This window comes from Penicillium griseofulvum (genome assembly GCF_001561935.1).
Source record: "Penicillium griseofulvum strain PG3 chromosome Unknown contig_10, whole genome shotgun sequence".
Taxonomy (NCBI): domain Eukaryota; kingdom Fungi; phylum Ascomycota; class Eurotiomycetes; order Eurotiales; family Aspergillaceae; genus Penicillium; species Penicillium griseofulvum.
This window is the reverse complement of record NW_024467433.1, coordinates 920637-933120: the sequence shown is the minus strand read 5'-3', so window position 1 is coordinate 933120 and position 12484 is coordinate 920637. Positions and strand designations below refer to the sequence as shown.

At 47.5% G+C, this 12484-nt stretch overlaps 2 protein-coding genes across 2 annotated transcripts; both read left to right on the top strand.

Annotated features, from left to right (window-relative positions):
- Positions 1–536: 536 nt before the first annotated feature.
- PGRI_085140 (dihydrodipicolinate synthase family protein) lies at positions 537–1466 on the top strand (the record flags this gene model as incomplete). The annotated part of the gene is made up of 1 exon (XM_040796228.1): positions 537–1466. The coding sequence occupies one exon, from the start codon at positions 537–539 to the stop codon at positions 1464–1466; it is 930 nt and encodes a 309-aa protein (XP_040650766.1).
- A 377-nt stretch (positions 1467–1843) lies between these two features.
- Positions 1844–3619, top strand: PGRI_085130 (beta-N-acetylhexosaminidase; the record flags this gene model as incomplete). The annotated part of the gene is made up of 1 exon (XM_040796227.1): positions 1844–3619. The coding sequence occupies one exon, from the start codon at positions 1844–1846 to the stop codon at positions 3617–3619; it is 1776 nt and encodes a 591-aa protein (XP_040650765.1).
- Positions 3620–12484: the final 8865 nt, after the last annotated feature.

The following is a 12484-nucleotide window of genomic DNA, read 5'->3' as shown; positions in this document are numbered from 1 at the left end:
AATGCCCTCAATATCCCCCTCATCGCCTCGGAAATGACATACCCCCACGGCCTCTGTGTGGGGGACGGCAATTCAACCAGAAGGTCCGAATTCCAATTCCGATCATAAGAGGTTCGAGTCTTAAGAGATCGTAAGAGCTTGGAAATTCGACAGGACCAAGGTAATCGACATGGTAGACATATAGTTCTGGACATCCAGTATATCAAATGATAGCAGACAAGTTTCTCACTTTCTCACTTGTTTCACTTGCTTTAAGAGGAAATCAGGATTACTCCTAATAAAGTCATAGCAAACCCCGTATGTTGTAGATGAAGAACGTAACATCTGTAACCCCGCAAAAGCGTGGGGGAGGGGAAAGCGAAGAGCATCAAAGTCCCACGTAGTTCGCCGTTGAACGTGGGGGAATTCGTAGCTAAATAGCTGGACGAGTCCACCATTTCCATTGAATCCTCAAATATATCCATTGGTATGAAAAAGATGAAAGCAACTTACAAGAAAAAAGAACTAATAAATTAATAGAATCTCCAAATCCAAGAATGACCAGAACTCGGAATCCCCTCCCCCACGGTGTCTACGTCCCCACCGTAGCATTCTTCAAATCCGACGAAGAGGTTGATCTTGAAACAGTCGAGAAGCACGCCACTTATCTCGCCAATAGCGGGGTAACCGGACTAGTAACCCAAGGAAGCAATGGTGAAGCCGTCCACCTAGACCGCGAAGAGCGCAAAGCCATCACGGCCGCCACACGCCGCGCCGTCGATGCAGCAGGGTACAGCAACATGCCCGTGATCGCCGGGTGCGGTGCCGCATCAACCCGCGAAACCATTCAATTCTGCCAGGACTCTGCTGCAGTAGGTGCGGATGCTGTCCTCGTGCTCCCACCCAGTTACTACAAGACGCTCGTGAGCAACGAGTCCATGCAAGCCCATTTCCGTGCTGTAGCCGATGCCTCACCCATCCCCGTTCTCATCTATAACTTCCCCGCCGTGCAATCTGGCCTCGATCTCAGCTCAGATGATATCGTGGCTCTGGCCGAACACCCCAATATCATCGGGTGCAAGCTCACGTGCGGTAACACGGGTAAGTTGGCTCGTGTTGCGGCGGCGAAACCGGAGTTCTTGACTTTTGGTGGCTCGGCCGATTTCACGCTACAAACTCTTATTGCTGGTGGAGCGGGCATTATCGGTGGATTGGCTAATATGATTCCTCGTTCTTGTGTGCGGATTATGGAGTTGTATCGGGCTGGGAAGGTTCAGGAGGCGCAAAAGCTGCAGGCTATTGTTGCGCGTGCCGATTGGGCTGCTATTCATGGTGGCTTTATTGCTGTTAAGAGTGGTCTGCAATCCTACCGTGGATATGGTGGTCTTCCTCGACGTCCTTGTGTCGTACCCTCTGCTAAGGAAGCGGAAGCCATTAAGGAGGAGTTCCGGGAAGGGATGGAATTGGAAAAGACATTGGAGGTTTAAATTTATTAAATGATACCTGGAATTCAAGGAGATTTCCCTACTTTTCAAAGTATTTCCAGAACTTCAAATATTTTGTTATTGATCGACATTGGAGTGTGACTGTATCATTTTGTAGCTCCGTAGGTCCGTAGCTTCCCCTCTCTCTTCTTATTACCTTGAAGTTGCATGTATACGTTGCACTTTCTATCTTGTCCTTTAATATGAAATTTATTAGGAGATTAGTTGATTAAGGGGATGTAACAAGAAGGTTGTTTATTTTCAAGGTTACAATCGCCCCCATTCCAACGATCGGCAATGCAATGCAGCTCAACATAAATACGCCGGGGTATCTCCTGGCCTCAGTTCTACTCTTTCTCATCATCGCTCATCTCATCAACATGAAGTTCGCCTCTGTCCTGAGTGTACTCGGGGCCTTGACGGCTGTATCCGCCGTCCAGGTGAATCCACTACCCGCCCCCCGTAATATCACCTGGGGATCCTCCGGTCCAATCCATGTCAACCACTTGAAATTGAACGGTCATCATCCTGAAGTGGTCACTAAAGCTTGGGAACGAGCTTGGGAAACCATCACCACCCTACGTTGGGTTCCCGCCGCTATTGAACTCCCTATCGCCTCCTACCCGGCCTTCCCCACCTCGACGCCTGCCGCCAACGCCAAGCGCGCCCCATCCGCCATCCACAACATCGAGGTCCATGTGGTGGACAAAGATGCCGAACTCCAACATGGTGTGGATGAATCCTATACACTGGTGGTTGCCAGTGGTGGTATTAGGATCAGTGCCCAGACCGTCTGGGGTGTGTTGCACGCCTTCACCACTCTGCAGCAGGTTATCATCTCCGATGGCAAGGACGGTTTGATCATCGAACACCCTGTCAAGATCAAGGACGCCCCGCTTTACCCTCACCGTGGTATCATGATTGACAGTGGTCGCAACTTCCTCACTGTTCGCAAGATCTTCGAGCAGATCGACGGTATGGCTCTGTCCAAGCTCAACGTCCTCCACTGGCACTTGGACGACGCACAGTCATGGCCCATGCAGATGAGCTCCTATCCCGAGATGACCAAGGATGCCTACTCCCCTCGCGAAATCTACACTGAGCACGACATGCGCCGCGTGCAAGCCTACGCCCGCGCACGAGGTGTCCGCGTCATCCCCGAGGTCGACATGCCCGGCCACTCTGCCTCGGGCTGGCAGCAGGTTGACCCGGAGATCGTGTCGTGTGCCAACTCCTGGTGGTCGAACGAGGTGTGGCCGGAGCACACTGCGCTCCAGCCCAACCCTGGTCAGCTCGATATCATCTACCCCAAGACCTACGAAGTTGTCAACAACGTCTACCAAGAATTGTCTAAGATCTTTGGCGACAATGTCTTCCATGTTGGTGGCGACGAGATCCAGACCAACTGCTATAACTTCAGCACCCATGTCAATAAGTGGTTTGCCGAGGATCCCTCGCGCACTTACAATGATCTTGCTCAGTACTGGGTTGACAAGTCCATGCCCATCTTCCGCAGTGTCGGCGATCACCGTCGTCTCATGATGTGGGAGGACATGGTCATCGCGAAGGAGAGCGCCCACAAAGTGCCTAAAGATGTCATCATGCAAAGCTGGAACAGCGGAGCGGGTAACATTAAGAAGCTCACCTCGGCCGGCTACGACGTCGTCGTTTCTTCTTCTGATTTCCTCTACCTCGACTGCGGCCACGGTGGCTCTATCAACAACGACGTCCGCTACAACGAGCAGTCCAACACCAAGGGCGGTGTAAACTTCAACTACGGCGGCGACGGCGGCTCCTGGTGCGCCCCGTACAAGACCTGGCAGCGCATCTACAACTATGACTTCCTCACTAACCTCACTGCCACCGAAGCGAAGCACGTTATCGGCGCCGAGGCTCCCTTGTGGAGCGAGCAGATCGACGATATGACCATCTCCAGCGCGATCTGGCCTCGCGCTGCTGCCCTGGGTGAGCTTGTCTGGTCTGGTAACCGTGATGCTGCGGGCAGAAAGCGTACCAACCTCCTCACTCAGCGTATTCTGAACTTCCGTGAATACCTCGTTGCCAATGGTGTGGGAGCCACAGCTCTGGTGCCCAAGTATTGTCTGCAGCACCCTCATGCTTGCGACGCCGACAAAAACCAGACTGTGATTCAATGATTGCATTTTGACTTTTGAACTTCACCGAGCTAGTCGCTCGTCTGTATATACTTAGTCTATCTTCGATACCCAATACCATTGGAATTTCATGTGAATCAGTAATCCAAATAATTTACGCCAGCCACAAACACCCTTGTGCATATTTACTCCATACCCAATCCCAATCAGGCACCAAACCCCTCTCCCAGCCCAAATCGAAATCAAAACTCAACTCCAATCTCTCCCCTCATCTTCTCTATACCAATCATTCCAATCCCATTATACCTAACCCAAACCAAAACACCACAGACCTCCCTTCCCAACCCACCCAGCCCTCCACAACCAAACCAAGCCAAACCCCGTGCAACATTAGAACTAACCCTCGACCCCGTCCGACCTCGATCTTCGGGTCCGGCTTGCAGTATGCACGTACGGCGTACTCCGTAATGCAGTATGTAGTATGTAAAGGATATCTGTACATGTAGGTACTATGTACACTCTACTGTATGCATATTGCAGGCATTAACCGTACCTGTATATCAATGTACTTCATAGTACATTTAGTTTTTAATATAAGCAAATCCAAAAAACAGCATTTTCTACACGTATTCAGTATACAATACAATCCTCGCAAACCAGCCCATCCAACCATCCCTGAAATACAATTCAAACCGGGCTGGGAGGGGGCTCACGTGTACACATGCAGATATGTTGTACAGGATGAACCGATTAAGAAGAAATAGACGAGCGGTTGGTTTGTTCATGCTGTTCTGTTACACGTGGAATTTGGGATTTGGTATGGAGTTTATGTACTGAGGCGGGTTATAGAATGGGGCTGTAGCTTGATATGGATATTGCTTTACTTCCCTTCTATTGAGTGAATTTGGTTACTTTCGCCTGTATATATTCGTCCGGTATTCAGTACAACCTTCTAGTCCATACAATAAGTACCGATTCCATTTCCGTAGAGATCGGGAACTGATCTTGCATATTTTATATAGAGGTGGTGCAAGCACGCGGTTCTGCGCAACCGGTTTATATTGGGTGTGCAGTGCTCGTGGGTTCGGCTAATATCTAGGGACTTGGGGAAGCTTCTATTCCTGGGAATGGACGCTTGGTTTAGTCCAGGACTGTTCTTGCTATTTTTAAAACAGGACTTTTTGGTATGATGTTTTCGTCTTTGACTTTGGATATGGTTTACGTCTTACCGCGGAAGCGTGAAATAGGTTTCTGTATCACAGTCGTGTTTCAGCGTGGGACCTTTTTCCTATTATATTCCCTATGTTTCATGCGGTTGTGCAGATGTTCGTATGCATGTCTACATAGTAGTATATTATATATCAGTGGTGTTGAGATAGGGTTTGGAGGTTACTCCTTCGCATCCGAAAATATATATCGAGGCGAAAATAGAAATTCATTCGTTAATAGCCATTTTCAAATTGTTAATAGGTCCTCATCTTACTATGACTATCTCATCTCGTCTTGGCTACTTGTTACACAACATTAACCCCAAGAATCAGGTAGTCTGATCGCAGACCACGACCAAATAGAAGGTCTCGTGTTTATTAGGACAGATCGGGAACCATGTTTTCGACGGACGGAGAATTTGCGCCATTTATGTATGTCTACATGGTCACTCCCTGGTCTGGGGTGATGTTTCATAATATATCCCGGTCGATTTTGACGTGCGTGCTGGTAAGGCTCGCAGGACTCGACATTGCATGGAAGTCCTTCGAGAATATGACCCTGTCATTGGACGTACATACATATTCTAGGCATGATTATCTCTCGTCCCGGTGAATGGTATTTCGCGACGAGTACGGAGTACGTAAATATCGCATACGAGTTCGAGATACCAAATCGGGAACCCCGACCCGAAACAAGGAATAACGCTAACCAAAAGATAGAAGTCTATTCCATACGCCTCGAATACCGTTAATCCGGCTCAATATGAAACACTCTTATCATAAGCCCGAGTAGCATAGGCAATGCCTGCACTGCCCGGGTATACATCTCCAGACATAAGCAGCGGACCGAGCTCAGCCTGAAGATCCCCCACAAACCGCCTACGCACAGTAGATGTACTCCGTACCTCGACGCCACAGTCTCAATCATAGGGTTAAGCGGTGCCTGTATACATAAGCCAGTCTACCGGGTGCATCTGCATCTGCACAGCGGATCCCGAGGTCGCCCACTAGAGAACCTAATCACAACCAAAAACCCGACACTGGCGTGCACTTGCCTATTATGTATACCCAGGTGATGATCGTGGATCCCAAGGCCTAAGTTTACCAGATCGCCAGGAATCTTCGTACCACACGTCCCGCGTGTTCTGAGCGCTCAGACCAATCCCACCCGGGTTTCTGCAGTGGCTTTTTACCCTATGCACGATGTACAAGCGGGATGTAAAAGGATACGTTTCGGAGCGCCCGGCTTGACAACCATAAATTAATTGTGGATAGACATATCCTGTCGTGTGACCCAACGTCATGGTGAAAAAAAAAAAGGTATCGTAGCACCGCCTCAATGAGTGGAGTTTTCGCGTCATCTCGGGGAGAGTGAAACCGCTCCCCCATAGGCTAAGAATAGTGGCTAGTGAGTGGGGGAGATGTTAGTGTTTGAAGTGGATTGAATTTTCACTTCTTTTCACTTCTTTTAGCTTCTTTTGTGGCTCAGTTTTGTAATGTAAGGCCTTGTGTATAGACTTGTACGGATTATGGAGTAGAACGGGAAAAAGTATCCAGTGAGATCCACATAATTGCTAGTGAATACTGTGCATGAATTTTTCGCGGTTTCGCATATGTTCGGGATCGGCATGCCAAGTCAGATTCAAGGTGACAGATCGAAATAGGGTATGATGTATTCTGGATCATCCCGATCGGGGAATTGGGATGTATATCCGGGATCGAAGAATCCGGTTCCCGGGATCCCCGGCATTGTCGATCATTAGGTATAGAGGAATTATTAGAATGGTTTAATACTTGTTACTTGTTGCATAAGGTGTCGATCTCGATCGTGCATCTGTAGACTCCCTTTCCTATTAGGTTAGGCCCGTGTGGAAACAGGATAACCGGGAATTGATTGTGTGGCTTGACTGGTCATTTGCTTCGCTCTCGTTCTTACAATATATTGTTTGTCTAATGCTTGAAACCGGATGAAGTGATGGCAGGTACATCAATGGACAGCACATGTCCGACGTGCAGGGAATATCACCTCGGGAACCTCCCTGGTAAGATTTAGGATATACGCGAGACGTGCTATCAATCTACCCTCGGACCTGCGTACACTTCGCTCAATGTATCTGCCTCGGCCATAGGTGGCACGGTGTAACGCCTTGGACTTTATCACGGGATTGAAGAAATCCACATTTCCCTCTTCGGCTATAACACCTATCTCAGATATCAGATATCAGATGATTTTCTAGTTCCAATTTAAAGGACCACCCCCATATTCGAGTCTGTGGGTACATTGTATAGTCCAATGAACTGGGAGGAATTCAAACGGATGGGCGTTACGGATAATATGATTGGGCTAGGTATATAGGCACAAGCCTAGATTGTTTGATCTACGTTAAGAACAGAAACTTGACCCCGGACATTGAATCAGGGCCGGGTAACTGACTCTGTGATCAATAGCTTGGCCCCCTTTCACGAAGTTAATCTTGCGTCGCCCATGTCACTAGTGGCTGGCACGTAGACAGGTGATTGGATATGTGTCTTACCCCTCACGGGTGAACACCCAGACCCATGAACACGTAGATCAGTGCCCGGGTGACTCTACCACTGAATTGGTTGTGGAAATGAGTGACAAGGAGGAATAGGGTAGACGTAGGACGAATGACTCGAACGCGAAGAGCAAGAGCCGCATTATCACGTATAGAACTGTTCTCCATCATACAACTTCGCGATGCGGTTACTCAAATGAAGAACATGAACATCCCTGTCATACCCGCATTTAACCTTATTCAGGGATAAACTTAATCAAATATACTTTGGGCAAGCTACCCAAATGTGTTTGTATTTCGCTTCTCAAAACCTAATGCTGCAGTATCACATACACTGATAATTCTGTCCCAACTAGATGGAACCGAGGAGAGGATCGGACCGCGCCTATAGCACGGCAGCTTACCTTGTCTTGTCTGTGGACGGTCCAATAGCACAGAGTCCGGATATCGGGATTTCAGGTGCATCCCGCGATTGTGAGACAGGCAGGGAAATGAGGAAATGACTGGATAGTGGAAGATCACATACTCCGTCCTGCCCGGGTGTGTTAGTTTTAGTGTATGCTGAATCGCGTACGCCGCCAGTTGTCGGGTTCATATGCAGGTGGGTCACCCATGTGACGTCTAGCCCCTATTTTCAGGGGTTGACAGGTAGATCATCACAGATAGGAAGTGACAAGTATTGGGTCAGGGACAATCGCAATTTATATACGGAGTACACTCGGAGCAGTAGGAGGTCTAATATGAGGTTAATATGGTAATATGTAATTTCTTCATTCCGGCAGATCTACTATGTAGACCAGGCACAATGATAATAATGGTCAATCCAATAGGAGGATCGGGGTAAATAGTGATCGAGTATAGAGTACTCCGTACCTGTAGTTTAGGTTCCATTTACGCAGCAAACACATCGGCGTTTGGCAGCGGTCTACAGGTATGACCTGTAATGTCGCAATCAATAGTGCAATCCATCAAACCCGTACTTGGAAGGTGTATCCTTTCTCAATAACCTCTCCGGATGCTATTTCCTCGGTGGAGACTGCTGATAAATTCCCCTATACTCCGTACTATACGGAGTAGCTCTAGGTCTATCATAGAAAATAAATACGGAACTGCCGATAGTATATCCTCGCCTTGCTACGCGAGCTCATGTATCCACCAAGTCATCCTAGTGGAGAGCGTGGACACGGTCCACTCTCCGGTCCGTTTCCGCCTAGGAAAGCCCAGTCAGATCCCAAGGAACTAAGTACCGGGCACTTAAATTGGACCTTATAGTACTGTCGTAGTACAAGGTTGTAGAGCGTGGGGGCGCTTAGCTAGTCGAATCCTGCCAAGCACCAAAGGCGGCTAGATGTCTCCTATACGAGGGGTTGGAGCGGCCCCGCTTCCTGATTTGAGAAGGGGACCGAACAACGTGGAATCGTGCTAGGGAAAATGAGGCTCGTGGGGAATGGGTATCATCTCCACTCACCTTAAGAGCGAAGCCCAGGTGATATTAGCGTTGGAATCTAGCGATTAGGCCCCGGGGAGGACGCTAGCTTGCCCACGGCGGCAATATAGCGCTGGAAGGATGGGGATGTGGAGATGAAAGAGATTTTGAGCGGCGTATTGTTGGGCCGAAGGATTCTGTAGTGAAGTATTTAGGCAGGCCTAGAGCTTGGGATCGTCCGAGCCGCCGTTGGAATCCGCATTTAATGCGTATAGAGTACGCTGTATGTACTTTTGAAAACGGACTGGCGATCTTTCCAACAGCGGGTCTAGAGACAATGGAGGAGGGATCATGGTGGATTAAATTGGAAATTGTTGTGAAAGCACATGTGATGTGATGTATTGTTTTGACCTGATAGGGCGTAGTTGGGAATATTCTGTCGTGCAACTTGGAAGAGATTCCTGTCATTCTAGAAGTAGAAGGTCTTTATTGTCTGAACATGGAACACTCTGTCTCATCCTGCACGCCTCCAGCCCACCGTTCAGAAGCTAGGTAGTCAACAGCCAATAACAACGAGGCAACCCAAGTTCAAAAACAGAATCGCACGTTTGAAGCCTGCTTATCACAAGTCGAAAGGGGGAACTAGCATTGGTAGTCCGAGTTAGCAAGTTGCAAATTACAAGGACAAAGGTTTCTTCTCCACCTTGGAAGCTAGGCAGTGAACAACCAATAACAGCGAGATAACCCAATGTCAAAAGTAGAAAGGCGCGTTCTCGAGCCGACCTGACTGATATTAGCTTAAGGCTTGGAAAAAACCTAACAAGCTGGGACGGGTATCTGTTGGATTTTTTTTAACCGTGCACCGGACCGTGGTATCCATGATTGGCAGGTATTGCTGTTTTTGATCGCCTTGAAATAACAGCGCTAAATAGCGGATTTCTTTTTGGCACAAGCCATTGGAGATAGTTGTTGGAAGACGCTAATAATCCTTGTGAAGCGTTTAGTACAATACCTAAAGGGTCCACAGAATACAGAGTGTTGGTGTTCATAGGGGGCACCAACACACCCACATGGCCAAGATTTGGGGTCCGAAACGTTTACATCGAAACAATCACCCTAAACCAACCGAAAAAGGACTGAATAGGAATAAGCGTGGATATGGTATGGCAAATCCAAAGTTTGTACCACTCTATAGCGGGGACCAAAGGAACCATGAACCATGTTTTCGCCGACCACTTTACCAACTCGCGAGATGTAACCACCTGTATGGATAAGAATAATAAACATGCATATAACCAGTCCCTCTGCATGCCGTGTAATTGCATGCTGTGTTCCTTAAAAATATACCTGCACTATCCAGGATCCCTAGACTAGACTACATAAGTTGCCCATGTAAGCATAGAGGATCGTCTGATTGTCCGGCTGTTTCACACTCCGTTGTTTCACTTCTGTTTTTAGAAACACCACGCGGTTGACAGGGATTAGAGCTTGTCCCTACCCACCCCACACCCCCATTATGCACTCTGCTCTTCTCGGGCTTAGGGCCGCGGCTGGTATGTCCTATTACGAATAGCACAAGAGGCTCAATTGTTGGGATCGGCTAGTGGTCGAGTTGGTTTGGCGTCAACGACAGACTAAATTAGAATCTTGATCGGTTTTTTTCTTTTTTTTTAACTTTTCTACTGCATCTGGGATGTCTTGCCGTTTCCTTTATGGTTTATTCTTAGACCTGTTATGGTTTTGGTAATAAACTACGAAACTGGAGAAATACCAACGTCTGGGGATAATATTTGCCACTCCATTTCTGACCGCATGGTGATCTGAGCACATCGAAGTAAATATTGAAGTATAAAATAGGGTTGTCAGAGTTGGCAGTTCCATGGTTTTGAGTTAAGGACCCACGGTACCCGGAGTCCGATTGATGTTCTTTTTTTTGATTCTTGGCCTTTACTAAACATCAACGCATTGGGCATCTCATTCCTACAAAATCCGCAGAGGTAACATTGAAGCCGATGAGCCTCTTACTTTAATTTAATTTACATATGGCGGGCCAAAAGAGGAAGGAACAAAGTCTTCGGGGTCGCCGGGTCAGCCTCCTTTTAGGCATGCACGTTATATGTACCTGTCGTCCACGGGTAAGGCCAAAATGCTATCCAACGTCTCTAAGTGGTCATCCAGGCCCAATGCCATGGCGATGGCTGGAGTGGGGGAGCTCTTGGCTACCCTAATCATCCTCGAAAAAAAAGGAAAAGCCTGGAATGTCAGATTCAATGCTTGGCTTAATTACTTGTGTTTCAGTATTTCAGTGGAAATATCCAACATGTTGGGGGCCAAAAGCGGAAGGGCAAATTCGGCGAGCAATTGGGTCGAATAGCATTCCTCCATCACACGTGTGAAAAATTGATAGTGTGAATCAGCGATCATTTTTCAATGCTGACTCTGGGTAATGCGCTTGAAGACGTTTTAGGTTTAATCTTTGGGCTTGTATTTGACGTGGACGTTGAGGATGAACAATCCAGACAGTTACATGCTACATATGATATAACTTTCTAGCCATTCACCATTCAAATAATTATGGTTAATAGAAGTTAGCGTCATCTGCAATTATTGATCCATTGCCCGGGTACGTACAGATGTCAAAACCTGGGCGTAAGGCAGAGGCCGACCGCCAGTTTAACTAGGCCAAGGTTTTCGCACCCACAATACCAGGGCAAAAGACTCGGTCAAGCATAGGACACGGGCCGGAAATGACTTCATTCCCCCAGTTTAACACACATGATCTAGGATTTAGACTGTGCATACTCCCTACTCCATAGACTAGTTGCAACTCGAATTGGGATAGAGCCTTCCTTCCCCCACTATTGTATCCACGGGGTTTTAGCACCGGGATCGCCGATAAATACGAACTACCCCAGTCAGCGGTGTAATTTATGCAACTGCGCCTTGATTTCAGGGATGTGGACCAACCATTTCCCTGTGCTGTTTGGCGATGTGACAAATTCCAAGAACGCCTATTTTCGCTTATGATTGGAACAGACAGGCGTGGATCTCTGTGGCTTAGCGTATATGTGGCGCTAGTTGTCTCTCCGTGCATCAGTGCTTCTTACCACGGCGGAGACCCCGAATGACAGCTCGCACTGCTCTCCCATATCGGTACCCCTGTACCAGCAAGGGCCATATGGCGTAATTAGTGTCGAAAATCTCGATGATCTCAACGGATGTGGTCAATGGGCAATACATAATGTCTATAAGGGGAAGGAGGTTTCTCTGATTTGATTGGGTATTCAATCATATTTAACAATGCCGTTCTCTTCTATACGATATAAGCAATAAAGGGTAATAATATTAATCAGCAATTGAATATCTGGCCGAAAAATGAGATAATGGAGAAATGTTACTTTATCTCCATGCGTCCCGAGAAAAAAATTGATTGACATTCTTTCTCCATTTTGGGTTGACCCACTATTGGTTTTCCCTGTTCGGAGATGTAACTCCGAGTGATCAAGGGATGTACGATGTATCTATAGACATATAGCATATGCCGTAGATAAATTAATAGTATTTTATAGACAGTTTAATAGTATTTCATGGGTAAGTCTAATGTGGAGGTAAAAAACTACTTCCCCTATTTCCTCCTTCGGAAATAACGTAAAAGGCAACCAAGAGAACCAGGCCGAATCGCAATGACCAAAAGTATGCGGCTCTTGCACGGTAGCCAAACACAACTCTGGAAGCC